The sequence below is a fragment of the Polypterus senegalus genome, unplaced genomic scaffold (genome assembly GCF_016835505.1).
Source record: "Polypterus senegalus isolate Bchr_013 unplaced genomic scaffold, ASM1683550v1 scaffold_5023, whole genome shotgun sequence".
Taxonomy (NCBI): Eukaryota; Metazoa; Chordata; class Cladistia; order Polypteriformes; family Polypteridae; genus Polypterus; species Polypterus senegalus.
In genome coordinates this window covers 296-27,531 of record NW_024377025.1, presented here as the reverse complement: position 1 = coordinate 27,531, position 27,236 = coordinate 296, and the positions used below count along the sequence as shown (strand labels likewise).

Here is a 27,236-nt window from a genome sequence, read left to right as displayed (position 1 = left end):
AGCTGCCAGGTAAGAGGAGAAGAGGAAGGCCTAAGAGAAGGTTTATGGATGTGGTGAGAGAGGACATGCAGGTGATGGGTGTGACAGAGCAAGATGACGAGGACAGAAACATATGGAACAAGATGATCCGCTGTGGTGACCCCTAACAGGAGCAGCCAAAAGAAGAAGAAGAAGACGACCTTGGGGGTACTTCCGCTGCTCAATTAATCAACTCCGGGAAGCGCTTCCTGGTCGAACAGGAACAGACCAGACCTTGTGCATTCAATACCCAACAGCTTCACCTGGCTGCCCCCACATAACCCAACAGGGCAGCCCCATGGGAGCAGAATTCCCATATTGGACCTTGCCAGTCAGTGTATGGAGGGCAGCAGCAGTCAGTCACTCAATGCTCTGTCCTTCCACAGTCTTAAGCCCAACCAGGGTGTGTCACTGGTTCTGGTGGGATGCCAGCTCCAGTGTAATTGCTGCTGTCCACATCCAGACGTGGAAGGTTAAACAAGGGAGCAGGATCCATCCTGACTGGGATGCCAGTTTATCCCTCATAGAGAACATCATTTCTCTGCTGCCAGGCCTGCAGTTTTATAAAGAATTGCCAGCTCAAGGTAAGTGCTGTGTTTATTCAAAATGGATTCATGTCATTTTCATGTTGATCATTTTCGTGCATGTACTGTAGTATCCTTGAATTATTTATGGGTGGCCACAGTGTCAGGTAATCGCTGGGTCCATTATCTGTTAGCTTTCGTAGAAATATCCGTCTACACTTACAGGCAAGGTATTGGGTGACCTGGGGGTTATCCAGATTACTACATGGGGGCAATATAGAATATAAAAGTTTGGAGCTTAGTGAAGACAGGCAAATAAAAAGAGAACTTCAGGTTCTGTGAAGCTCTCAGGCTCTCACTTTTAATCTCCAGAGCATTTGTGGCAGGGCTGGTTTTGCCCTTTCGGGGGTCATAATCAGCATATGTATTTTAGGGCCCCATCCCTATTAACCCCTCTTCTCTCTGTGAGTTGGGGGCACTCAGTTGGATGGTACACCCTAATCGCTTAACTTGTTTATGCAGAGAAATAGCCTTGGCCAAGACTTTCAATGTTCACACCTCGCCAGTGGCAGCAGTGCCACCTGTGCTTTTGTTCCTTGTGCACATTTAGGGTGCGGGTTGTTGTCTCTCACTCATCACTGTGCCCATCTCAGTTCCAAACTACTACAGGGTCATGTGGACAGCCTGGTGTCAGCTATGTGCCCCAGACAAGCTTTCTTTAGATATATCGGGCAGCAACAACAATGAAGTGAATGACACTGACTACCTCAAAACAACGGCGCATGTCAAGGTCAGGCACCTCCTAGACGGGAAGCTGACATTTTGTACTTGTAGTCGATGAGTTGAATGCACAAGGTATGGGCAGGTGTGAAGACAGAGTGACTTTGATCAGGGTCAGATTGTTATGGCCGGATGACTGATGGCAGTGCTTGTGGGGTGCTCACGGTCAGCCAAGGTCAATACCTACTGACTGTGGTCCAAGGAGGGTAAAGCCTCATGACACAGTATGTGCATACAGAGCCTGAAGCTACTCACTCCAAAGCTAAAAATGCTTACAAAAAAGGCAAAGCAAATCCATCACTTACCCAAAATGTTAACGTCAACGGTTGCAGTTGCCCGCCCGCTGGAGTTGACCGCCTCGATGATGTAGGTGCCGCTGTCTCCTCTCTTTGTGTCCGCAATGGTGACAGTGGACTGGCCAGGCTTGCTCTCAATCTTAATTCTGTCGTCCGCCTTGAGGACGAGGTCTGCCTTTGTCCAAGTGATCTTTGGTTCTGGTTTGCCTTTCACCATGGCAGGCAATTCAATTTTGGTTCCTGCTTTAACGGTCAGACCTGCAAGGAGCTTAACATCCAGCATGATCTCCGGAGATTCTGTTTTGAGAAAAATGAAACCAAAATGAAAAAGATTAGTAAAGATTTCATAACTCAGTGTGACTAAAGGCAAAAAATGTCATCATCTCTGGGTGTTACGCACCAATGGCATCCACAGCTTGAATCTCATCTGTAGGTTTGCTGGGCAGGCCGGCTCCCTGCCTGTTGACAGCTTTCACTCGGTATGCGTACCACTCGCCCTCCTTCAGGCCAGTGACTGCCATCCTGCAAAACGGTGACATGGAGACAGATGTGAGACCAAAACAATTTCCCTGATTGGTGCGTATTTAGTTCACACAGCGCATTACAAAGCACCCAGTTTAAAGAGCACTCGACGTTATGGGGAGCTGCTCTGTAAACGTAATCCACCCATCCTGCCTAGCACCCTTTAAAAGGAGCAACTCAACCAAATGAGTTGAAGATGGAACGACAGAATCGGTGCAAAGCGCAGGTCAGACCCAAGCCTGCCAATGTGCTGCTAAAGACCCAAACCAAAGGGTGCAGCCCAAGGGGCTTACTTGCTTTGGCCAGGACACTCACTTGGTATCTGGGACTGGATCTCCACACAACTCCCATTTATCTGAGCCACGCTGGCACTTCTCCACAATGTAGCTCTTGACACGAGAGCCTCCATCGTATTTTGGTGGGTCCCAGGTAAGGAAGATGCCACTTGCCGATTTGTCTCTCCATTTGACATTTTCAGGAGGATCTGGTACAGCTGCAGAATAAAACAAGGGCCAGTGAGCCATGGGAAAGCTAGCAGTTGTGATAAATGAGATTCTACAAGTTCGGCGGGGCACTTACTGGCTGGCACAGACACGTTAACTGGGTCATCGATGAGTGCTGGCTCCCCTACACCACACTTGTTGCAAGCCGACACCTTGAACAGATACTCTTTTCCTTGGACAAGATCCATGACGGTGAATTCCTGATCATACACTCCGCCGATCACCTGAAAATAAAAAGCACGGGGCATGAGGATCATTTGTTTCATTCCTTCTCCTCAAGGAACAAAAGAGCAAAAGCAATCAAAGTGGAGTGTACCTTCACCCAGGTCTTGCGGTTGGCCTCTCGCTTCTCAAGCAGATATCCTGTCAAAGGACTGCCGCCATCGTTTTCTGGAGCTTCCCACATCAGGTGGACTGAGTTTCTGCCTATTTCAGCCACTTTGAAGTCTCTCGGTGCACTTGGGACGGCTGAAAAGAGCAAAGGAGACATCTGAGCCAAACGGACGTTGTCGTCAGCTTCTCAGTGGGGCTCCGTTATTGTTATCTACGTGCTTTTCATTTTCTTTCTAAAATGATTTGTTCATTTTTTTAACGAAGTTGGGATTTTTTGACTTTTTGTTAATTATTTCTATAATTATTTAAAATTTTCTTCAGAATCGTTCTTTTTATTTCAGCCTGTTGTCTTTTCCTCTTTTTGTTGAGCCCAAACGAAGGGGGCATAAAGCTTTGGCAGATTCTGCCAGCTGAGCCCCCCATTTAAGGCACCGCCAGTCTGCCGCTAGGGCACTGGGGTGGACACTCAATTTCTCCTCCTCAGAGGTTCATCGATTCTTTTATATTTACTGAATATATAAGGTAAAGCGTGACGCTATCGAGATACACTTTAATTACGTTTTTGATTTTTTCTTTTAATCTGATTATTATTTATTTGAAATTTGGCTTTGACAATTCCTTCTTTTTTGTAAATTTCTGTTTTAATTAGAGTTATTTTATTTTTTTTGTACTTTCCCTGGACATATTTAAATGAGGTATACGTCGATTTGGGTGTTTTTTACTGGGTCACAGAATCCAGATATATCAGTTCTCCATGTAAAAGCAATATTAAAAAGTTTAGAACGATTTTTGGGTTTTTTTGCCACAATGCCATTTTAAATTTGTTTAATTTGCTCTGGCACTGTGGTTCTGGAGGCGGTGCGCTGGGCATTTCCTTGGCATTCCTTCCTAGAATTCTCCGGTGAGAGCAGCGTGTGTGACGACTTTGACGCGGCCGTATTTACTGCAGATGCATTGCTTCCATATCCCAGACTGACGGATGAATTGAGCAAAAACAAACATTTGGAGTGGTGAGAAAAGCGCTATATAAATGTGAAGAACTATCATCTATCTATTATATAAAAAAATCTTGGGTCGAGACGTGATCATCTCGGAGAGACACTTTGACGTCACGCGAGACTAGACATTACAAACTTAGGAAGCAAGACCTGTGAGACGATGACTTTTGTACATCCCATCCTACAAACAATTTTAAAAAAGTTCACAGACATCTAACCTCTCATTTATTGGAATGCTTTTGGCAGACACGCTTCATGTCCTCCCAGCTCTTAAAAATGTTATATGGTCTAAATGGCATGACTAAGCAAAGAAGAAAACAGACATGAAAGCGATGGAGAGAAAAGAAGGCAAAAAAGGATGCACAAGAGAACAATAATAATCTATGTGCAAATTCAGAAAATAAGGAAAGTAATAATCAGCCCGGACGTCCCGCGAGAGACACTTTGACATCCCGCAGGACAAAGCAGTGAGCAAACTTCAAGTGAAGCGAGAACATCTGGACAGACTTTGAAATGATTGCCACGCAGCACGAGAAGCAGAACACGCAGCACGGCAGGAGGAGCAGTAAGCAAGCAGGTGATCCGTCGGCATCTCCAAAGCATGCGTTCAGCCACCCCGTTCACAATGTGAGCGGCAGAGACGTGAAGTGGCTGGCGTGTGGCGTGCTCCGGTTGAGGGCTCGCGAACCAAGCAGGGGACAAAGCCCCTTAGTTATTAATGATAATAAAACTCTCTGAGTACTTGTCCCCAGGTGTTTTGAACTTGGCTTCTGTCTTTTGGTTTTCGAGTCTGGTTACAGAGTTTCATTTTTCACGATCTGATCGGTTCCTTTTCTGGCTTTGCTTTCATGACAGTTTTCTGCTGGTTCTCACATCAAATCCTCACTGCCTCTCCGAGTCAGTATAACAGCTTTAATAATTGTAAATGTAGACGTTTGGTTTTCCTCAATTTATGACATCTCATTTTTCCCTGATTAACGATTCCCCTTTTGTGGTAGTTAATATAGTAAACCTTTCGGTGTTACTTCTAGCGAATATTTTCAATAAACTATTTAGTTTACTGGGGCTCAGAGTCTTCCATATTGTAAAGAGAATATCACTGTCTAACTTGGAAATGTCATTTGTAGCTTTTCAGGTAATTATTTAACACTTACACTGTCTTTGGGTCAAATCTGGCCTGGTTTTTAGGCTTGAAATCAGTAAAGGTGCCCTAAATTTCATCTGTGACTTTAACCTCCTTACCCCCTATTAACAGACAGTAATGAAATATTTAAAGATCCCATAATTTGTACAGTTTCTCAAAATGTTTTCCTTGCCATGTCTTTCAGGTCAGTTTTGACCCACCTTTGACTCGAAAACATTAAGGCAGTTTTTGTTCAAAACCCATAAGAAATCCTCATTGTCATCTGTTCTTAAACTTGGGATCATCAGTACCTCAGGTTAGGACGGTCAATCGATGTCATATACGCTCGGAGTGGAAAATGTGACGTCCAGGGGTCAAAAAGACCCGTTGAGTCAGCATCAGTCCACTGTATTTAGTCCTTCATTTAGTTAAGTGAAAGGCGTCCCGCCATTAGCCTCCTGCCCTTCTTCTGACACACATAATGACACTTCAATGGCAAGCACAATCCTCCACCCACACTTTAAGCTGAATACTCGCATTTCTTATTTGGGTTTCCTGTGTCCCTCAAACTCACATCTTAGTTTAAAAATACAATAAATAAATCCCACAGTGACTTCCAGGTACTAAAACAGAGCATCACATACCGATGACATTGACGTTGATTTCTCCCGAGACGCTCGTCACTGGGTTTTCCAGCTGTATGGTGTAGACACCCTTGTCTGGGCGCTCACTTGGGGTGATGATCAGTTCAGTGTATGTAGCTTTGGTATCCATCTTGACTCGTTCCCCAGCTTCCAGATCTTTTCCTTCAAAAGACCACTTGGCCGTTGGGATAGGATAGCCGGTAATTGGGATTCGGATCTTGAGAGGCTGTGGAACGATGACCTCAAGGCCATCTTTGAATGCGCTCAAGTCCAAAGTAGGTGCCACTAAAAGATGTAAAAAGAAATGTAAACAAGATGAGTCTAAGAATCCAGTCCACCATTTTATATGTTGACAGGCACAAGCTAAACTAAGACATTAAAACATCCATCCATCCATTATCCAACCCGCTATATCCTAACTATAAGGCCACGGGGGTCAGCTGGAGCCAATCCAAGCCAGCACAGGGCGCAAGGCAGGAAACAAACCCTGGGCAGGGTGCCAGCCCACCGCAGGACATTAAAACAGCTCTGTGATAATAACTGACATGACTGACATGACTGCTGCTATCAAGGCTCTTTCCACTAACCAGCTATTCACACGTAACATTTAACTGAAAGTCGCAAGGGCTTACATATGGTGACTGTGAAATACAAGCTTGTAGGCCATTGTTCTTCTTCAGTGACCTCTGGCCTGGACTGCATGCATATTATACTGTGTATATATTTCATTCATTCGTTCGTTTTGGAATTCACAATACCCAGTTCATGGTTGCAGGAGCCACAGCGAGGCTACCAAGCAGGAACCAACTCCGGATGGGGTGTCAGTCCATTGTAGGGTGCACTCACACTAATTTAGAAGCACCAATTAAAGCAACATGTGTGTTTCCAGGATTTGGGAGAAGAACTGAAGTACTCGGCGAAAAACGAATGGGAATGGGAACATAGGATGGGAAAACCAGGGCTCTTCAGCGGAGAGGTAACACTATAAGCCACTGTGCCGCCACACATATACAACATTATGTCACAAGCTGTGGGTAGCAACTAAAAGAGTGAGATTGTGAGTACAAGCAGCGGAAATGAGGTTCCCGGGCTCTCTCCGGATGACAGGGTGAGGAGCTCAGTGTGCAAAGGTTGCTTTTTCTTCTATTGAGAAGAATCATTTGGGGCAGTTTGGGCGTGTATTTAGCATGTCTCACAGGAGGTGGCCCACTGGGAAAGACCAAGAGACAGACTCGGGAAACATAGGATGGTCTACTTCTTTCAGCTGCCAAGGAGAATCTTGGTATTCCCCTGGAGGTGTTGAGAGAAATGATTGAGGATAACATAGCCTGGTCAACTCAGCTCAGTATGTTGCTACTGTGACCTTCATCAGGATACGTGGAGTGAAAGTGCCAATGAAATGATAAGAAATGAACTCTTTACATCCTTCTGGAAAGACAATAACAGCAGTAGATGTCCACAGTAACTCTTATTTTTTTTTGTTTCTTTCATTACCATGTGGGTCATCTGCTGTCAGGGGTCCCAGTACTTCTGTTGGGTCTGAAACTCCCGCCGCATTCTCTGCAGAAACCCGGTAGAGGTATTTCGCTCCGTGTTTAAGGCCAGTGACCTGAAAAGACAACATCAGGAAATAAATGTGCTGCTAAATCATGTTTAGTAGCAAAGATAGAAAAAGGACCAAAGAGATGAGGCAAAGTCTAAAACCAAGCCAAGTGCGTTACTGAATAATGAAACCTTTAAGTCGGAAAAAAATCACTAACCAAAAAATGAACTCAAAAAAACAATGTGATAATATTCTAAAGTCAGAGAAACAACTATCGGAAAACAGCAACATTTTTGTTTGGATCCTCAATCTCGGATAACCAAGAAGTGCACAGCCCTGACCTTTATATCTGTATACCATTGCGCCGCGCACACCTTTCTATTCTCACAAAGCAATATTGTACCAACATTTCCATAAAATATGTACATAAAGATTCGATATAATTTGTAAATATAAAACTTGAAAGAATGATATTGAAAGTAAAAGTAAATGAAAATGATGAATTCAGTGACTTAAAAAACTCATAATAGAAAACACAGAAATGTAAATAGGTTACTAGGGAACTGTACTGCTGTGGACTCACACCAGAATTCTCGACTCTCAGTCCCTGCACAACCGAGACTCGAAGTTCTCCTACTAGCTCACGCTGTAAGAGGACCGCTCCTGAGCCAAACCTTGCAGGGTCACCACAGTGCAAATCTGCAAACTGAGATGTTTTATGGTGCGGGTCCACAGAAACATAGGAACGTAAAACAAAAATTAGAGACAGAACCCCAACCATAACAGCACTAAGCCTATCGTGTGGAATGGAGGAGACGTGAAGCCTACCTTGTATGTAAGATCGGGACAAAGTCTGGCGTTGCATCTCAGCCATTTATCAGTTCCCTCCTCACATCGTTCAATGATGTAGCCTGTGATTTGACTGCCTCCGTCGCTCAGTGGTGTCTCCCAGGTGAGCTCCACAGAGGATCTGGTCTGGTTTGAGTAGTTAAAGTTGAGAGGTGGGCTTGGCTTGTCTAAAATAAATTGAGACCACAAAAAAAAAAAAAATGAATGACATGCCAGTCTGGGCTTTGAACAACATTTACAGATACCCTCTAGGCACACAGACCTTAATTTCCAAAGAAAACAAGTAGTTAACATATAACGCTTTTCTTAGTCGACTCTGTCCTAAAACCCCCTGAATGCACAACTCCACTGCTTCTGTATTTGTAAAATGTGAGCAATGGCAAGTTAAGTGATTTGGGATAAATGCACCATGACATATGATGGACTCGCTTTCAGATGTCTTCTACACTAATGAAACTGTCAGCATTTGTCTACTGTGAGGTCTTGAATACAAGCCGGATATGACATGAGCAGGTGGCAACTGGACTGCAGCAGAAAGGGGGCTGTGATTTAGGAGCAACAGTGCTACAACAAGTGGCAGCTAGCAGGTTACAGGCCTTCTATCTTCCATCCTGTGGAGTCCATTTCTCTCAGTGGCCATATATTCAAGCTGGCCTACATTGGAGAAAGACCAAGCCAGACCAGAGACAAATAAGACAGATAGCCACCTGGTAGCCTATTATGAGACTGCATTATTTTAACCAACACTCACGTTGGCATTGTGCTTATATTTTGGGCATATTATCTATACTACATAATGAATTAACATTTTCCATTCTCTCCTGCACATTCTGGTACTCTACCTTGTTGCCCGAAGTCATGGATATAAAAGGTATTGTAACAAATGAGACTATGGGATTTGAGACATTTTCTTAATGTCTACTTTATGCTAAAGTTTAAAGAGGAGAATAGGGTCACCCTAGAACCGTACCACAACAAGACACTTGGCATAGTTGGCAGGATTTTGGGTAACCATGGTTTACAGTATGTTTGGATGAGTGTGCATGTGTTAAGTTGTTATAGGACACCTGTTGTAGAGGATATTTCTGTTAGCTTTTCCTATAACGCTAGTAGGATGAGAGGGGCACCCCAAAAGAAGTGGACCTTACATTGGGAGTAAAATATCCTTGGTTGGCAAGTGGCTTTAACCAAGATGTATCAGTCTCCATGTGTCAAGGTTATTCTCAGGGAGTCTTAGATTAGGTTAGGTTATATTCATGGAAACTCATGTGATGTTCACACTGAAGCTGGTACTTTGGAGTACAGATGAATGATAGGCTATGCAGACATCACTCATAAACAGTGCTTAAGTGGATAGGGTCTGTGTGCGTTAGTTTAATTTACAAGAGTAGGTCAACCCATAACAAGTTTGGGAAATTGTATCAGGTTACCATAGACCCAGAACTGTCTCTACATAATAAAGAGTAAAATGAGGAGAACAGGGTCACCCTAGGACTCCACCACAACAAAACCGGGAGCAACTTGCTAACCAGGGTAAAACCAGAAAATGGCTGTTAAACTTATTGTGATGTAAGGAAGTCTTGAACAAACCCAAGAACTCAGCTCAGTCTGTTTTCTCCTTTCCTGCCACTGGTATGTCAGCCTAGCATTTCTCTGCAGATCTGAAAGCCTGGCCTTTGCCTAAATTAGTAAGCACCTGAATGGATATCTAGCCTACTTTAAGAAACTTCATGTCATTGTTCTTACATTTAGATATTTATGCAATTAAAACTTTCACATGTACAGACTTACAAAATCTCAAATCTTTCTAATTAGCTGTTCTGTTTTTGTCTCACAGAACAAATACTAGACACGCGATAAAACCACCACAAAGCTGTACAGAAATTGGGTTTCATGCCAGAGCCAGTTAACCTCCCCTTAAACTTAACTGCCTCAAATGTATCAGGATATTTTACTAACCAATTGGATCCATAATCTTCACTGGATTGGTGGCTGCGCTTGGCTTGCCCACTCCAGCTCTGTTCTCAGCCCTCACACGGAAGATGTATTCCTTGTTCTCCACAACATCATTAACTGTAGCACTTAGGTCTTCTGGCTTGGTCACTGTGGCCGTTTCCCATCTGACTGAGGTTCTGTCACGCAGCTCGACAATGTAGGCAGTGATTTCAGAGCCACCATCAAACTCAGGAGGCTCCCATGTGACGGTGGCACCAAATTTGTTGACATTACCAACCATGACGTTCAGTGGAGGATCAGGAACATCTGAAATAGAGTAGTAGACACGGTATTATTCATTGCCCCCTCAGTAAGGATTTCTCTCCTCTTACTAGTGGTCAATACATACCAAACTTATTCTTGGCCTCTACAGGATCAGTGGTTTCCACAGGTTCTCCAGGTCCCACTCTGTTTCTGGCACTGACACGGAACAAATACTCCACGCCCTTCTGGAGGCCAGAAACTGTGAACTCAGTGGAGTCGGCACGATCGGTCACTAGGATCCAGCTCTTGCGCTTGATGTCACGTCGTTCAATGACATAAGCAATAATCTTGCTGCCTCCATCACTTTCAGGGTCCTCCCAGGCAAGGCTCACCTCCCCATCGCTAGTGTCAATGACATTGAGGTTCTGAACGGGTCCAGGAACATCTGAGATTGAAAAAGAAGTTAGCATTTTTGGTCACATTACGCTGACACAGGCTGTTCCTGTCAAGCCAGCTATCAGATGCCAACATACCAATCACGTCCAGGTTGATGAATGCCTCCGCCTTTCCATGCTTGTTCTGAATTACAATTTTATAGCGACCCTTGTCTGATTTTTTAGGATCAGACAACCTGTAGCTAGTGTAGTCTGGTAGGATATCCACGTTCTGCCTTGGCAAACTGACATCTCCAAAGTGCCACTCTGCTTCAGCCTTTGGATAAGCGTCATAGGGAACGGTCATCACAAATGGCTTTCCAGCATCAGTCACAAGGTTTTGATCAGTTGTCTTAATGGTTGGCACAGCTGAAAAGAGATGCAGTAGATGCTGTTTCAAACTCCATAAACCAGAAGACAAGGTTCAAGTGACATTCAGTTAAACAATGCTTACCTGCCAGCTCCAGCTTAGCCTTGGCGTCTTTGTCCTTGGCGATTATTTTGTATTCTCCTTGGTCTCGAGGCTTGATATCGCAGACCTGCAGTCTGTGCACCTTGCCTTCACTCATCATTTGGTATTTGTCACCCTGGACAATAATCATGTTGTTCCTCAGCCACTTCACTTCCACTCTGTCCTTGTTCAGCTCACATTCAAAGATCACGTCACACCCAGGTGCTTCAAAGACATCCTGAGGCGGCCTGATTATCTCAACAGGAATTTCTACAGGAAATCAGGGAAGGATTAGCCAACTGCCCGGTTAAAGCAGCAACAACACTTATCCGTGCCAGCCAAAAGGATGTCTACCTTCAACAAAGAGCCGGGCTCTGGTCCTCCTGTCCTCCACTCCGCAAGAATACTCGCACTCATCATCAGGTCGACATTCCCTCACTGTCAGCCTGCAGATGCTGCCATCTTTGTCAAACTGGTACCTGGAAGAGACAGAACTAAGAGTTACGATCAGATCTGCACATCTTTGTTGTCAATTTAGTGAGCTTCTGTGCAGGAACCAGAAGCTATGTAGACGTGACAATGACACAGACAAGTCATGCTATGCGAATCTTGACAAACACTCATACAGCATTGTGGTACCCACAATCCGACTCGCTGGTGCCACAAAAATTTCACAGAGTCAAGGTGAGATACGGTAAAAATAAACGATCAGACATGTGTGTTCCTCTATCTCAGTGCAATAGCAGCAAGTGATTACCAGGGCAGAAATTGTTCTGACTCCGTACCATCCTTTCTCATGCAGACATGTTTGGTCTCTATCTGAGCCTGTGCTACATACATTAACAAGAACCTACCTTGGACCTTCACGTATTTCTCTGCCATTCTTGTACCACTTGACAGAGGCCTTTTCTTTGGACAGCTGACACGTGAAGACAGCATCGTCAAACTCTGTGACTGTCTGGTCCTGCAAGTGAGCGGTGAAGTCGGTAGGCGCCTCTGTAATGATCAGCTCGGCTGTGGACTTATCCTGTCCGGCGATGACGGTGTACTCTCCTTCATCTGCTAGGCCGCAGTCCCTGACGATCAGGGTGTGTTTCACTTTGTCAGCCTTGTACATGACTCGCTTGTCAAATACGATCTCCTGGCCACCCTTCATCCATTTCAGGGTAACATTTGGACGGTTGACTTTGCAAGTGAAGCTAACCGTTTTCTTCTCCTGAGTTTCAATATCTTCCAAAGGTTCAATGATCCTGAGGTCCTCCTCTGTGAAATACACAAAGAAACACAATGAAACTCTGGTCTTATGAGTGAAGCAATGCCACTACACAAAGACACCGACTGCCCGTTACCTTGGACGACTAAGTCTGCAGAACACTTGACATGCTCTCCTCTGTGGTTGGACAGAGCAATCGTGTAGTTGGCCTGATCCTCATTCTGGGCATCGCGAATTCTCAGCGTGTAGACCAAGTCTTTCTGAGTAATGATGTACTTGGCACTCTCAAACAAGGTCTCGTCGCTTTTCAGCCATTTGGCTTTGGCTCCTTCAGTGTTCACCTCGCAGTTGAAGACAATCTCTTGTCCTTCCTTTGCGTGCATGTCTTTGATAGGAGTGATAATCCTGAGTTTTTCTGTAAATCAATGCACAATAAATTTACTGTCAGAAGAGCAGTTTCCTCAAAAGGAGAACAACATTTGGTGGACATGAATTGACCTCTTTGAGAATTTTGAAGAACTAACTACATCGGAATGAGAGTGAAAACAGCAGAAGGGGTGGGTGGTACAACCAAAATAGTCAATTGGAGTCACCTCTGCTTCAAAATGTGGATGTGGAGGGTCAATGGGCTTGAAGACTTCAAAACTAAAACTGCTTTTCTATCTTCTTCGCATTTTTATTAAAATGATTTTTTTTTTATCTGTTTCAGTCAATATGCCGCATCTTCTCTTCTGTGGGCAAGGCTGGTAGTAGGCCTGCTGTATGACCCACATCCTAGCGTTGCTATAAATGCTTTCAGTTCCTTTCAGAATTAATTTCAAAACTGCATTGATCTATCAAACATCTGAAAATATTATTCTCCTCCTCGTAAAGTTACTGTACTAGCTACTAAGTTTAAACCAACAAGCAAAGGAGCTTATGAACCTAAGAACAAGTCTTTGTGAAGACATTAAGGTTTATAATGAGGTCTGTTTTTGTTTGAAACGTTTAAATGAAGATTCATCAATACACTTGTATTTAATTATTTTGGTCCTCATTGTCTTTTTGCAGTATTTAGTCCGGGTGACTCAGTGGAACAACAGCAGGATTGTTGAGCACCCTGTTGAGGTGGACACTGCATGTTCTCGCGTGGTCTTTCAGATGTTCCCCAGTTGCTTCGTCCGACTTAGTAAACCCCATGTTCTTGTGAGAGGATGATTTTTTTTTTTTTGCATTACACAAATTTGTTTCTGTTTGTGGGACTTTAACATTTCAGAAGCCGAATGAACAAGCATCATTTTTATGTGTGTATTTTGCAAAAGATTTTTCGAGTACGCGAGTGACGGTGTAATATTTTAGACAGGGTTCCCTCACCAGGAAAAGCATTTAGGAAAATAAAATGAGATTAGATGAGGAATTAATTACGTGTTTCTGGCTTCAACAATTCCTGACATGTAGGGATCACAAAATGGTATTCAAGTGTCATGGCCACTCTCTCCTCTTTGTTTCCACTGCTAAGTTTCAGTATACTTAAGTAAAGAGAGTATCAGATCTTACTGTAGCCAATCGAAATGTTGATGTATAATGAGGAGAGGAAGGTGACCACTACCAATGTCCCTTCACTGGTCACGGCACAATGAATTGTGAATGACAATCATGCATGGAGGCCATTTGACTTTATCGTTTCTAACCTGCCATGTTGCTTTACTCACCAATCACTGTCAGTTCTGCTGTGGCTCGTGATGAAGCAACGGAAGCGGCAAAAGTGCCTTCATCCCCTGGCTTGCAGTTCTTCACCACAAGAACTCTCCTCTTCCCATCTGAGATGATATTGTATTTGTCCCCGATTTCCAGTTCCTCACTTCCCTTGAACCACTTAACCTCAAAGGCCTCTTTGGAGACGGAGCAGACAAACTCTGCCTTGTCACCTTCTAAGACCTCCTGGTTCTGTGGTCTGGCAATGAACTCTGCGGCTAGTTCTGTAAGGATATCGCAGTGAGAGAAAAGGTTAGTCTAGAAGTGCTCACAAAAGGCAAGCGGACACAAAAGATGGGGAAGTACCTTACCATTCACTTTGAGTGTTCCTGAAGTGCGAGATGCTGGCAGGCGGCAATTGTACTCCCCAGAATCATCAATGCGAAGATCTTGAATCACAAGAATTCTCTTCCTGCCGTCACTCACATACTCAAACCGGCCACCTTCAGGCAACTCTTTGTCGCCCTTGTACCATACGACTTCAGCACTGGCTTTGGAGACTTCACAGATCAGCTTGATGCTGTCTGTTTCGGTTCCTTCCACGTTAGAGAGGTTCTTGGTAAAGACAGCCTCTTCCTCTGCAAAAGATAAGGTGTGAGAGTTTGGATTTAGGAGTTGGGTGGGTAAGGCACTCAGGAAGTGCTGATATTTATCATACATTTGTATATAACACTGGAAGCAGATAAATGTCTGTTACTGGGGCAGTCCCAGGAACAGGAAGAGGCCTCTGAAGGAGCTATGTTGACAGTTCATTTGGGGGTATGGTCCATAGGCGAGGAGAAGGCCAAGATGAGTGGAGCTGGTCATCTTGTGGACTGCTGGAATAGGCCGTAAGCCAAAGATGACCAGTCCAAGCAGACCAGGCTGTACCTAATGTGTGGGAGCTAGGAGCCATTAACATAGGACACTAGATGGAGGAAGTTCGATCTTTTCGGGCTTTAATAATCTACCTCAATCCAAGACTTCAAATGAGTTCTTGCTGAAGACCCAACATTGTCAAATGAGCCTAAGAAAAAGCATATCTATCAGGTGGCTACGAAGAGAAGCCAAAACTCACCAATGACTGTAAGCACGCCCGAGGTCTTGGCAGTCCTAGCGTCGCACTCGTACTCCGCTTCATCATCAAAGACTGACTTGTGGATGACAAGGATACGCTGAACGCCTTTGGAAATGATTTCATACTTTTTGCTCTTTCGGATTTCACTGCCATCCTTAAACCATCGGACCTGGGTGGGGTGGAGGACATATGTTGGTGAAGAATGTTATAGATGCCCGGCATTACATCATGCATATTCAACTTTGGGCTTATGGCGTGAACGATCTGAAGGAGGAACTGGGACTACCAAATGAAGCCTTCAGATGAAAGCTAAAGAAGGCCTCTAGGGCCAGGAATAAAATCAAAGGGTGGAGGTCAAAGCAACAAGACAAACCTTGGCACTTTCACGAGAGACTTCACACTCAAATCTGGCCACCTCCTTCTCTCGGACTTCCAGGTCGGTAAGAGGCTTGGTGAACTCAACATGGGGAGCTGTGTGAGAGAGCAGAAGTATTATGTTTAGGGGCGCTGCAGGCCACGTTCAAACTAAGGTCAGATAAAGCAGATGACATCTTACGCTCAACGTTGAGGAAAGCAGAAGTCTTGAAGTCCTTAGCGTCACAGGTGTACGTCCTGGAGTCGTCTAGTGTGCAGCCCTGGATGATGAGCCTCCTGACTCGGCCCTCTGCCACAATTTCATACTTCTTAGTTTTGTGAATTTCTTGGCCATCTTTGAACCATCTGACATCTGCGTTTTCTCGAGAGACTTCACATTCGAGAATTGCTGTGGCTTCTTCCTCCACGGTCTGGTCCTCAAGGGGTTTGGTAAACTCAACTGGTGGTTCTAGCAACAAAAAAACAAGCAACAAGTTAGATGGTCCATAGAAAGAAATGGCATCAGTGCCTGTCTGAACACAATTGAACTTCACACTCGTGTATGCGTGTTTAGATAAAAGTGAGCCCACCATAAATTATTAAGTGGCGTGGGCTCAAGTCACTCAGTGCACCCGTACACTTTGTACAGCAAATCTCGGATTAGTTGAGGGTTACTCCAAAGTAGGGTCCTGGAGTGCCACAGTGGCTGCAGGTTTTCATTTTAAACAGTTTCTTAATTAGAACCCATTTCTATGATTTATTAACAAATCAATATGTTTTAGGCCCAGTTTTAGAAAACTCCTTTGTTCTGATTCAGAACCCACATTGTTCCTGATTTTACTTTTAAACAGCAGCATTTCAGTTTTAATTGTTGTCCGTTTTCTTCACTGGCCATTAATTAATAATGAAGTGCAAATAACAAAGGAGCCAGCAGAACTCCAGTTAACGTCTGTGTAGGCACATCATGAAGTGTCCCTCTGTGTGAAAATTATGTTTTCAAATAAAAGAAACAGAAGGACGTACCAAGAGGTATAAATCTGCTTTGGACTTAAAAACATATTCATGATCTCAGAAAACAAATCTACAGTGTGATAAAGATCAGTCATGGAGGAATGAAGGCGCTAACAAGCTATTGAATTTAACACCAAGTTCCATCATCTGCTAGACCAGGCTTCTAACTAGGAAACTCCAGGACTGCGGCTGAGAGCCCCTGCAGTCTAAAGAGATGCCAATCCAGAAACACACATACCTTTAACGAAGAGGTTTGCTTGGATTTTGAAATCCTTGGCTGTGAGCTTCACTTCTCCAGCTTCCTTCAGCTGGACATTTCTAAGAGTGAAAGTGTGGACCCTTCCTTCAGCACGAGTGACAACCTGGGGACACCAGATGGAATAAAGTTCTTATCTTTGCTTTTTCATACTGCAAATGCCAAGGCCAACGCAGAGCATGGAGAGGAGTGACCTGCGAATTTGCAAACCGCCACAAACTGCTTCCCTTCGGCATCCTAGAAGCTACCAGCTGTTGCCACCAACATGTCACTTTGTCACAATTGACCTATTTATAAAATGGGACCCGTGAGAAATGCCTTTTGGCAAACTGCGTAACTTAACCCGTTTTTTTTTTTTTTTTAAAGCGCACACGTCAAACGTGCATTAATGAAAGGGTTAAAAACAACCGGCCGGCGACCTCCGCGCTTAATAAAGAACAAGAAGTCAGCAACAACACCGCCATCTAGCGGCACGAACGCACACTGTCAGTTAGAGATCTGCCGCGATTACGGGGAGCGCCCGAATTGAGCGTGTTAGTCTAGTTTACATGGAAAGAAAAGAAAGAAAGAAAGAAAGAAAGAAAGAAAGAAAGAAAGAAAGAAAGATTGTGATGTGATCGAGCTTTGGTGCGTCTTTAAGTTCGAATTGGCCGTTTTGGTTTAGTATAGATAGATAGATAGATAGATAGATAGATAGATAGATAGATAGATAGATAGATAGATAGATATGAAAGGCACTATATGATAGATAGACACATAGATAAGGCACTATAAAATAGGCGCTATATAAGGGACCCCCGCTGCTAAACTAACGCTTCTGGGTGGCACCTCACTGGATTGTGTGGTTTTTCTTTGACTGAACCATTTCACTGTGGTGAGGGTTGTTGCCATGTGATGTTGGTTCTTCTGCCCTTTATAAGGTCCATAACACGGACAAAACAAAACTCTGTAAATAGCAGCAGACTACCAGCAGAACAATGACCGCTTGTGATTGTGCACAGCTGCGGGGTCCTCTCAAAATGAAGAGCCCACTGTTATTTCTCAAGTCAGTCATCATCTGTTCCTGCTAATTTGTGGAGTCAGTCAATATCAATAAATAAAGAGTCTTTGTGGAACCTTCATGTGGACGGTTCTTTTGGGAACCAGAAATGTTTCCCCTTTGGCATCGCTCTGTACAGCCACTTTGGCACCTTTTATTTTTATGAGTTCTGTGATGACGAAACTGCGTCCTGCGGTCACCTGGACCAGTGACGTCGAGATTTGCCCCAGGATTATCAATGAAATTCCCGTCTTTTTTCCTTCCTTCGCACGCTCGTGGAATTCTCTGCCTGACCCCCTTCAGTTTGAGCGCAAGCACTCGAGGCTGTCGGTTATAAATAACCTGCAGGAAGAGAAACGCTGGCTTCGCAAAAGCGGCTATCGGCGCACTGAAATCCCAGACCACTTGCCTGAAAAGGAATTCAGATCCCGGCAGACCCTTATAAGCAGAATGCAGGAGCTACGCGAAGAATTTCTAGGGAACAGGAGATTAGAAACATGAAGGCCCTTTGAACTGACAAACTCCTGGGGCCGAGCAGGCAGGCGAGCAAGCGACACTTCGTCGTTTGTCCCGCAGCTGCGTGTTTCATTCAGAGAAAAATAAAACAGTGGAGTCCATCGTCCCCAAATCTAATAAATAGAAGGGTCTCTGTAAACAGAACAAAAAGCGAAAAGACAATAAAGACGAGGCGTCGCTTTTAAGAATTAAATTCTTTCTTCTCAATCAGGAGCGCGCGTTTAGAATTAATTATACTGCAGTGAGTTTAGAGTATTCGCCCATCCATTTAAAACATTCAGAATCTATAAAACGCAAAAAAATTGAAATAGCATTCCTGAGTCTCAAATAAGTATTAAAAAAACAATAAAACGAAAAGCTTATTTAATTTAATGAATTGCAATGTAATAAATAAATAGCAGGGAAAGTGGACGGTGCCGCACTGCTGCGAGCGATGGCCTCTCCGCGTACCGCCAGGTCATCTAACTCTGGTGGTCGCCACAGACAAATCTGGTGCCCCTGGTGCGAGTTTCAAAGTTTCATTTCGTAATAAAACATTTGAGGAAAAGCGTTTCTATGGATTTTCCAGGTATACAGAAAAATACATTTCATGGCGCAAAAAGACGATTGTGTGTTGCGCGTTCCATTATTATTATTATTATTATTATTATTATTATTATTATTATTATTATTATTATTATTATCAAACACTTACAATAAATTGGTGTTGTCAGATAATTCAAACATTTCTCAGACCCTGATAGTATCAGCAGAAGCCTGCATGAAATACCGGCAGACAATGAGGTGCGGCAGCAGAGCAGGTGAAAATCCGCAGGTCCAGTTCGACGGCACAACTTACTCTGTCACTTGGCTCCAGCTTCGTGTCGCCGAGGTACCACTCCACTTGGATCCCCTCGTAGGAGAGCTCGCAGTCGAAGGTGGCCGTCTCTCCAGCAGTGACGGTGACATCTCGCAGGGGCCTGAGCAGCCCGATCACTCGAGCTTTAGGGGTAGAAGGAACAGACATGTCCGGTTAGCCCTCCCGATGCCGGTAGTCCCTTTTAGTTGTAAATCTCCATGTTCTAGAGCCCCCAGGAGCTGGCCACTGCCCCAGAGATGCCTCCCCGACTGAGGGACCCTCTCGGGACTGTTAGATCACTGGGGACTCCTCATTTGCATAAACGTTTTTTTTTGGGGGGGTCAGCACTCGGTGTCGGTTACCCTGCCAATCACACCCGATAAGGCCTGCGGCTTTTAAAATAGCCAGTGCACGCCATTGGCTGAGTGCAGTCGGTGCCCCCAATTTGGCTATCTGCTCCTGTCAATCATCCCTTTGGCATTTTCCAAAAATGTCAGGTTGGATGTTACTCAACCATTTGCAAAGGAAAATGCCGACGCATCGTTTAATGTTGTTGTGGTTTCGTAACAAAATGTTACATGCAACATATGGGCTGCAGTTTTAGATCGCCGACAACCCCCCAACAACACGGCCATGTGTCATGAAGGGAATGTCCGTCGAAAAAATGCCATAAGTCAGAACTGCGAACTTTACGAGGGCCGTTAGCAGGGGCTCGCGTTACCCGGCCGGCCGCACTCTTTGCATTTCACGAATGACTTCGCTTCGCGTTCACATCTGATGCCGTGTAGTCGAGCGGCTCGCAGCGGGTCCACTTCCTAATATTTACTCAGGTCCGAAACAAGAACTCACTTCTGTCCGTTCAGTTTCGTGTTTCTGTCGGCCGCAGCGCCTTTTCCATCAAACCCGTCCGTTTTAACTTTAACTTTAAAATGCTGATCGGAAATTCCTTTGATCTTCCGCAGTAAACAAACGTAGTTTAATGTTTAAAATGTAAAGTCTAATATATATTTTCATTTTTTAAATAATCACATTTACCGTGCACTATAGTTGTGTTAGGATATAGTGGGTTGGAGAATGACTGACAGACCGGCTGACTGACATTTCTAGCTAATGGCCAGAAGCTCAGCTGACAGGAGAACTTTAGAACATCGAGGAGACCATTTAGTCCATCAGGCTTAAGGAACCTTCCCGACTTGATTTCATATTTTTATGGTGAATAGGATGGACCAGCTTCTTGGGCTGATTGGCCTGTTCTGGTCACAACTGTTTCAATGCTGCATTCCATTTGAACTGGGAAGTGGGAATTTCTGAATTCCAAGTAGAAAATTTCCACCGAAACGCTTCCACAAGTCAGATTTCCTACTCTGAAAGTCAGGAGGGCCTAATGCTGCATTCGACTAAAACTCGGAACTCGGAAAACAGAAAGCAGAGGCGTCCCAAACTCGGAATTCCTACTTGCAAACTCGGGCCTGGTCTCTCAAGTCCAAGTTTGTCGTTTAAAATGGCAATGTACACCGCAAACAGGAAGCACAGGATCACTTCATAGGTTTAATTAGTTTTTATAGAGTTTACTTTAAACAAATCACCTCAATCCATAATACTGAATACTGAGAAGGTGAAAGTTGAAATCACGGGAACAAACAGCAACGGACTAACTGACGGTAGCTTGATACTTCGGTTTAGCCTGCGATTGTTTGTACGTTGCACTCATTAGTTGCTCGTTCAGGTTTGTGCTTGTTGATCATGGAACAGAGACCTTGTCCATTTTACCATTCAGTGCAAGTCGTTTGGCTGGATGAATGCTGTTAGATAGGGTGGCGCAGTGGGTAGCGCTGCTGCCTCGCAGATAGGAGACGCTTCTTCTCGAGTCCTCCCTGCGTGAAGTTTGCATGTTTCTCCCCGTGTCTGCGTGGGTTTTCTCTGGGCGCTCCGGTTTCCTCCCACAGTCCAAAGACATGCTGGTTAGGTGGATTGGTGATTCTAAATTGGTCCTGGTGTGTGGGTGTGTTTGTGTGTGCCCTGTGGTGGGTTGGCACCCTGCCCAGGATTGGTTCCTGCCTTGTGCCCTGTGTTGGCTGGGATTGGCTCCAGCAGACTCCCGTGACCCTGTGTTTGGATTCAGCGGGTTGGAAAATGGATGGATGTTGTTAGATAAGATGCAAGGAAGAAATGGCCGGATTATACACCTGGCGTATGGGGCAAGTGCCCCAGGAATGCCCAGAATTCCACATGATTGTTCAATACGTTTTAATATACCACTAATTCAATTAAAATGTGCCCATAGAGGGACCAGACTGAAGCTCTATGTACAGTGACGCTAACTACGGTCCATCTTTGAAGATCTATAGGCTATGGAGTGAAGGAGTACAGATGGTCTGTTTTTTTTAAGCATCGGGAAAAAAATAAAAGCTTTTGGCAACTTTTTAAGATGATTGGCAGGGACCTTGAGAGTATCGTACCATCCAGCCATGGAGGAAGACCACAAGTACTGGTCAATAAAATGTCCAGTGTTAAATGTATAAGTGAAATATGAAAGTATTACCTTTAACTCTGAGCTGAGCACTTGACTTGGCGTTAGCGGCCTGGAAGTCCACAGGGCCGGCCTGATCCATGCGCACATTGTAGAGGATCATGATGTGCTTATTGCCCTCTTCTTTGATTTCACAGTCCTTGAGAAGGAGACAAGAACGTCACTGAGAAAGTCCGAGAGGCTACCTACTTCACATAGACACTTTCAGGATAAGTGAGATGCTAATCCATGCACAGATTCACAAGTCAAAGCCTAAACCAGGATTACGACATCACAAGAAACTGTCATTAATGAAAGAGCCAAAAAGATCTTTACAGGAGACTGGTGGAGCGGCTCCCCTTTCAGCTTCCAGTTTCCATGTACGTCTTCTTCAGATATCTCGGTTTCAAAGCGAGCCGATTCAGTTTCTGTCACCTCTACGCTGTAGAGTGGACGTAAGATCTTAATATCACGCTCTGGGGAAGATGAACGAGATAAGACAGGTGAATTCCCGTGGAAAGGGCCAATCATATCGTCTCAAAATGTGGAAAACGATGTCTCCACACAACCCCTGTGCTCAACAGAGCCGACGACAGACCTACCTTCAATGTTCAGCTTGGCCGTCGTCTTGTCCGAACCACAGTCGCACGTGTATTCGCCAATGTCACTCTTCAGCGCTCTCTTCACAGTCAGGATGCGCTTCTTCCCGTCGGCCCTAATAACTACGTTCTTCGATGGAGTGATTTCTTTGCCATCTTTGTACCACTTGACGGGTGTGCTTGCTTTGCTGATCTCACACTGCAGGGTGACCTCGTCTTTCTCCACTGCCGTGTAGTCCTGCAGCTTGCTGATGAAATATGGCTCGCCCTCTGCAAACACGACCCAAGATTTAATTTTCTAGGCTTGTAATAATGTGGCAGCAAAGTAAATCAAATGCGTGTCCAATGGTTTTGTGATTTAGACTTAAAAATAAAGGTGCCAATTGGAACCAGTGCCACCGGGAACCATTTTCGGGTCTCTAAAGATCGATATGAAGGTTCTTGAAGGTAATAGGTTCCATAAATCACCCTGAATATATAGGGTGGTCCAGATCTAATTACGCAATTTTTATTACGCTATAACTTATTAAGTTGATTACATAGAAAATAACCCGAAAAATCCCGGACCATCGAGAAAAGTGCGAACTGACGGCATGAAGAATTGTCTTCACGCCGAACTGGAATCGTCCCCACATAAATCAAAGTCATCCAGAAGATCTGGATCTGCATAATTAGATCTGGACCACCCTGTATGATAGTAGACTTGTGAAACACCAATGGGTTTATCATCTTATAGAATTCTCGTAGCATGCGAAAACACGGGTGAAGGTCATGTCTGCTTGATCTGTCAATATCAATCTAGGTAGGTTACTACAGGGTGGCGCACGAAATACCGAACTGTTTCCGACCAGCTGGTTCGAGCTATTATACAGGCGGGGCTCCACGATCGCGACGGGGTCAGCAGCCCCAACTGTGCATTAGTAAGGAAGCTGTGTGCCACTGGGTACAGACGTGAGTGGATGAGATCCGGAAGATGTATTCTCTGTAGCAGAGGATTGGAATAGTGGAGGCGTACGTGTCTGCCAGTTCTTTTAAAGAAACGCGGGACGTTTTCGCACAGAAGTTTCCTGGGGTAAACCTACCAGCAAAGAGCATGTACAGTATTCACGAGTTGGTGAAGAAGTGGCGTAAGGCTGGCTCAGTTGCAAACCGCAGAAAGAATCGGGCCCTGTTCGTTCGTACACCTGCGGTCATTGCAGATATTCAGGAACGGATTGGCCAGAAGCCCTAGGAAATCGACACGTAAATTGAAACAACAAGCGAATGTTTCACGCAGGTCTTGTCAACGTGTGTTGCACTCACTATAAATGATGCCATTGTGACGGATGGCTGGGACGCCCCTTCTGTGTATGTGCCAGGGGAGCAAGCATGGGCTGCACAGTACCTCCCCCAGACCACTCGGTGGTAGCCCCCCTGGGTGACTGTGGTGCCTCATAGGAGATGGAGTTCTCCACAGCACTGTTGGGATCTGGGGTGGCCGCCAGGGGTGCTGCAGCTGGGACTCCTGAGCCCTTATGGGCGGTGCTTTTCACCACACCCGGAAGTGCAGCCGGAACTCGGCAATCAAGCACCTGGAGCACTTCTGGGTGGACTATAAAAGGGGCCAGCAGCCCACCACTACGAGAGCCTGAGTCGGGAGGAGGAGGAGGGGAGTGGTGGTGGAGGAGACCAGTGTGTTTTGTGTAGTGCTTGAGGTGTTTTTGGGACTGCGTGCTGCGTGTGGGACACGGGGAAGACGTACCCACAGGTGAAGAAAAATAAAAGTCTATTTGGGTTTTATACGTGCCTCTGGTGCCACTCGGTGTTGGGTCGGCGCCTATATATAGGCTGAAGGATGACGACAAGGAAAAAACGTGTATTTTATTGCACGTGGTTGCTTCAAACAATTGCAGTTGGATTTTTGTATAGCCGTGTACGGGCTAAGAAACGTATGTTAACATTGGAATCGGAGATGGTTCAGTTTTTCGTGCACCACCCGATATAAATTGTCACGCATGTGCATCAGAGGATCACCTTCTGGGCTCATCCAAAGTATGTGATACCACCCCAGGAAGAGAGGGGGCGCTGTTACTAGCAGTGCTGAGAAGATGCCCAGTGAGGACCGTTCTGGTTCAAGCCCTATAAAGCCCGGGTGTCTCCAGAAGGTGGCACCCCATATTGGACCAGGCAAACTGCCAGACGGAGCTCCTCCAAAGTTAGACCCTCTCAAGAAGAGCCATCAAATGCGTTAGGCCACAAGGACTACTCTTAGTTTTGAATGTTTGGTTTATCTTGACGCACAATCAAGTGCTTGTCTTGTCTGAGCCCACAATAGATTGAAAGGGAAGACCCGGTTGGCACCTCCAGAATTTCTTTCTGTCCTTCCCTCTCCTGGCAACATGAACGATTCCCATTTTGTCCCCTTATTGGGAACGTTTTCAAAGCCCAAAGTACCAAATTCATGTGCAAAGAAACCTTCATCAAATCAAATGGTTCTTTGTCAAGCAATGGATCCACACAAGGAACCCAGGAAAGAACCACTTAAGAGCCGACATTTTTACGCTGGTACGTCCTACAATTTAGATAAAGTCTAAAGACTAGAGTCTCCAAAGAGAATGGCCGGTGTATTTGTTAAATATTTGAGCTTAAACCCCAGCATTGTCTTACAATTTCTTTTAGGACTCCTTACCCAGCACGGTGAGCTTGGCCTCGCAGCTTTTTCCCATGGCTTCCACCCTGATGAAAGACGTGTCATCGATGGAAACCTCCTTGAAAGCAAGTGAATGGGTTTTGCCCTCATCTGTCATGTGCACCACTTTGCTGGGATGCAGGCGGATGTCATTCTTGTACCATGTGACCTGGATGTTGTCATGTGAGAGCTCGATGCTGAATTCTGCGGTCTCCCGCTCTTTCACTGTTACGTCTTTAATGGGCTTGACAAACTCAAGGCGAATGCCTAAGGAAGAAAGAAGTCATGGGGTCAGTCGTGCAGTTTGCAATGCTTAGAGAGGTGCCATACATCTGGAAGGAAGAGGAGGAGGAGGAAGAAGAAGAAGAAGAAAGGAAACAGGATGTCTTCAGTAGCCTCCAGGAGAAAGGCTGGGAAACAAGCTGAGACTGTGAGGATGTGAGCAGCGTGTACCTTGGATGATCAGCTTGCCGCTGGTTCTCTTGTCTTCAGCTTCGAAGTTGTACTTGGCCTCATCGTCGTATGCAGCAGACTTGATAATGAGAGCATGCCTGTTACCCTCTACCACCGTTTCAAACTTTTCGTCAGCCTTGATCTCCTGCGTTCCCTTGAGCCAACGGAAAGTCTTGGCTTCCCGTGAGACTTCACACTCAAATCTGGCCTCATCCTTTTCAAAAACTTTGACATCGCTGAGAGGTGTGATGAACGTCAGCGGGAGTTCTGAAGAGAAAAGCCACAGATGTTAGCATTGGGGGGCTTTGAGGTGACAGTCACTCCACCAGTCATCGTAACGTTTGTGTTACCTTTCACTTTGAGGTTGGCGGCACACTTGGCGTTGGCAGCCTGGAAAGAGACCTCGCCAGTCTGGTTAATCTTGCAGTTGTACAAGGTCAGAATGTGCCTAGCACCATCCTCAATCATCTCGCAATCCTAGGTGGTTAACCAGACAAAAGAATTACAGAAACGTCAAATCTGTAGGACAGGCCTAGCGGTTAAAGAATAAGATGGGAAAGTAGAAGGCTGCAGGTTTCAGCGAGAATATTATTAATGCAAGGAGAAAACTTACAGAAGAAGGAGCCAGAACTTCTCCCTTTAGTTTCCACTGGGAATGAACATCAGCTTCTGAGACTTCCACTTCAAAGCGTGCTGTTTCTCCTGCAAACAGCTCCACGCCATACATTGGCCTCACGACTTTGATATCGCGAGCTGGTGATTTTTTAAAAGAACACATTGACATGAGTGACGGCAAACTCGGCAGGAGACCCACACAGCTTCATTAAACATAACCTCAAAACTTACCCTCAATGTTCACATTTGCTGCTGTCTTATCTGTTCCACAATCACATACATAATCACCCTTATCTTTATTCTCCACTTTTTTGATAGATAAAATCCTGCGCTTCCCATCAGTTTTAATGGATACCAACTTTGAAGCTTTGATTTCCTTGCCATCTTTGTACCATTTCACTGGTACGTCTTTGCTGAGTTCACAGTCCAGAACAACCTCGTCTTTTTCGACTGCTGTGTAATCTTGCAGTTTAACAGTGAAGTACGGGTCACCCTCTGGAAGACAAAAGCATCCAAGTTCAGAGCCTCTCGTTTGTCCGGACCACCGATTTCAGCAAAACAAGCGTGAATGTGGGGGTCTTCAGCTGAACATTTACATAACCCTGCTTTACAGTTTTGGGCCTATGAGTTTAAAGCTTTCCTTACTATATAAACCTAAATTCTGTGAAAACAGGCAATGATTAATGCACTCTTAATGCTGGTGGAACTAAAATTTGGTTGAAGGTCCACCAAAGCGAAACTTTAATTCTGAGGCTAAAGAACCCGATACAATCTGATACTGGAAGGGAAAGAAATTGACACTTAGTGCCAAACTACCCCGCATTTACTCAAAGTCTGCAATCACCTTGATTGTAAATTAACATCAATATCATCAATACAGTCACTCCCTAATTAGACCCAACTGGGAAAAAATAATATCCAGCTAAACACTGGGAAAAAGAAACAAATCCATAATGTTACTGGCAGAGAAAATAGATAGATAGATAGATAGATATGAAAGGCACTATATAATAGATAGATAGATAGATAGATAGAAAGATAGATAGATAGATAGATAGATAGATAGATAGGAAAGGCACTATATAATAGATAGATAGATAGATAGATAGATAGATAGATAGATATGATAGGCATATATAGATAGATAGATAGATAGA

The 27,236-nt window shown here is 44.7% G+C and overlaps 1 protein-coding gene across 2 annotated transcripts in view; it reads right to left on the bottom strand.

Annotated features, from left to right (window-relative positions):
* The window catches only part of ttn.1 (titin, tandem duplicate 1), a 136,560-nt gene extending 110,174 nt beyond the window's left edge, over positions 1-26,386 (bottom strand). Inside the window, exons 1-30 of one of the 2 annotated variants that reach the window (XM_039742386.1) lie at positions 26,311-26,386; positions 26,078-26,217; positions 25,815-25,941; positions 25,465-25,731; positions 25,012-25,278; positions 22,347-22,613; positions 22,081-22,220; positions 21,778-21,904; positions 19,236-19,378; positions 16,825-16,948; positions 15,778-16,044; positions 15,595-15,692; positions 15,222-15,390; positions 14,476-14,742; positions 14,122-14,388; positions 12,567-12,845; positions 12,072-12,480; positions 11,572-11,696; positions 11,221-11,487; positions 10,866-11,135; positions 10,478-10,777; positions 10,093-10,395; positions 8,113-8,300; positions 7,236-7,350; positions 5,742-6,026; positions 2,960-3,111; positions 2,720-2,867; positions 2,456-2,633; positions 2,019-2,140; positions 1,628-1,915 (exon numbers count right to left, since the gene is read on the bottom strand). In XM_039742386.1, the coding sequence (XP_039598320.1) occupies positions 1,628-1,915; positions 2,019-2,140; positions 2,456-2,633; positions 2,720-2,867; positions 2,960-3,111; positions 5,742-6,026; positions 7,236-7,350; positions 8,113-8,300; positions 10,093-10,395; positions 10,478-10,777; positions 10,866-11,135; positions 11,221-11,487; positions 11,572-11,696; positions 12,072-12,480; positions 12,567-12,845; positions 14,122-14,388; positions 14,476-14,742; positions 15,222-15,390; positions 15,595-15,692; positions 15,778-16,044; positions 16,825-16,948; positions 19,236-19,378; positions 21,778-21,904; positions 22,081-22,220; positions 22,347-22,613; positions 25,012-25,278; positions 25,465-25,731; positions 25,815-25,941; positions 26,078-26,191 (6,073 nt within the window). In that variant the 5' untranslated portion in view covers positions 26,192-26,217; positions 26,311-26,386. Of the gene's footprint in view, positions 1-1,627; positions 1,916-2,018; positions 2,141-2,455; positions 2,634-2,719; positions 2,868-2,959; positions 3,149-5,741; positions 6,027-7,235; positions 7,351-8,112; positions 8,301-10,092; positions 10,396-10,477; positions 10,778-10,865; positions 11,136-11,220; positions 11,488-11,571; positions 11,697-12,071; positions 12,481-12,566; positions 12,846-14,121; positions 14,389-14,475; positions 14,743-15,221; positions 15,391-15,594; positions 15,693-15,777; positions 16,045-16,824; positions 16,949-19,235; positions 19,379-21,777; positions 21,905-22,080; positions 22,221-22,346; positions 22,614-25,011; positions 25,279-25,464; positions 25,732-25,814; positions 25,942-26,077; positions 26,218-26,310 lie in introns of those variants that run through there. The other variant, XM_039742387.1, reaches the window with a different exon arrangement.
* Between the last annotated feature and the right edge of the window lie 850 nt (positions 26,387-27,236).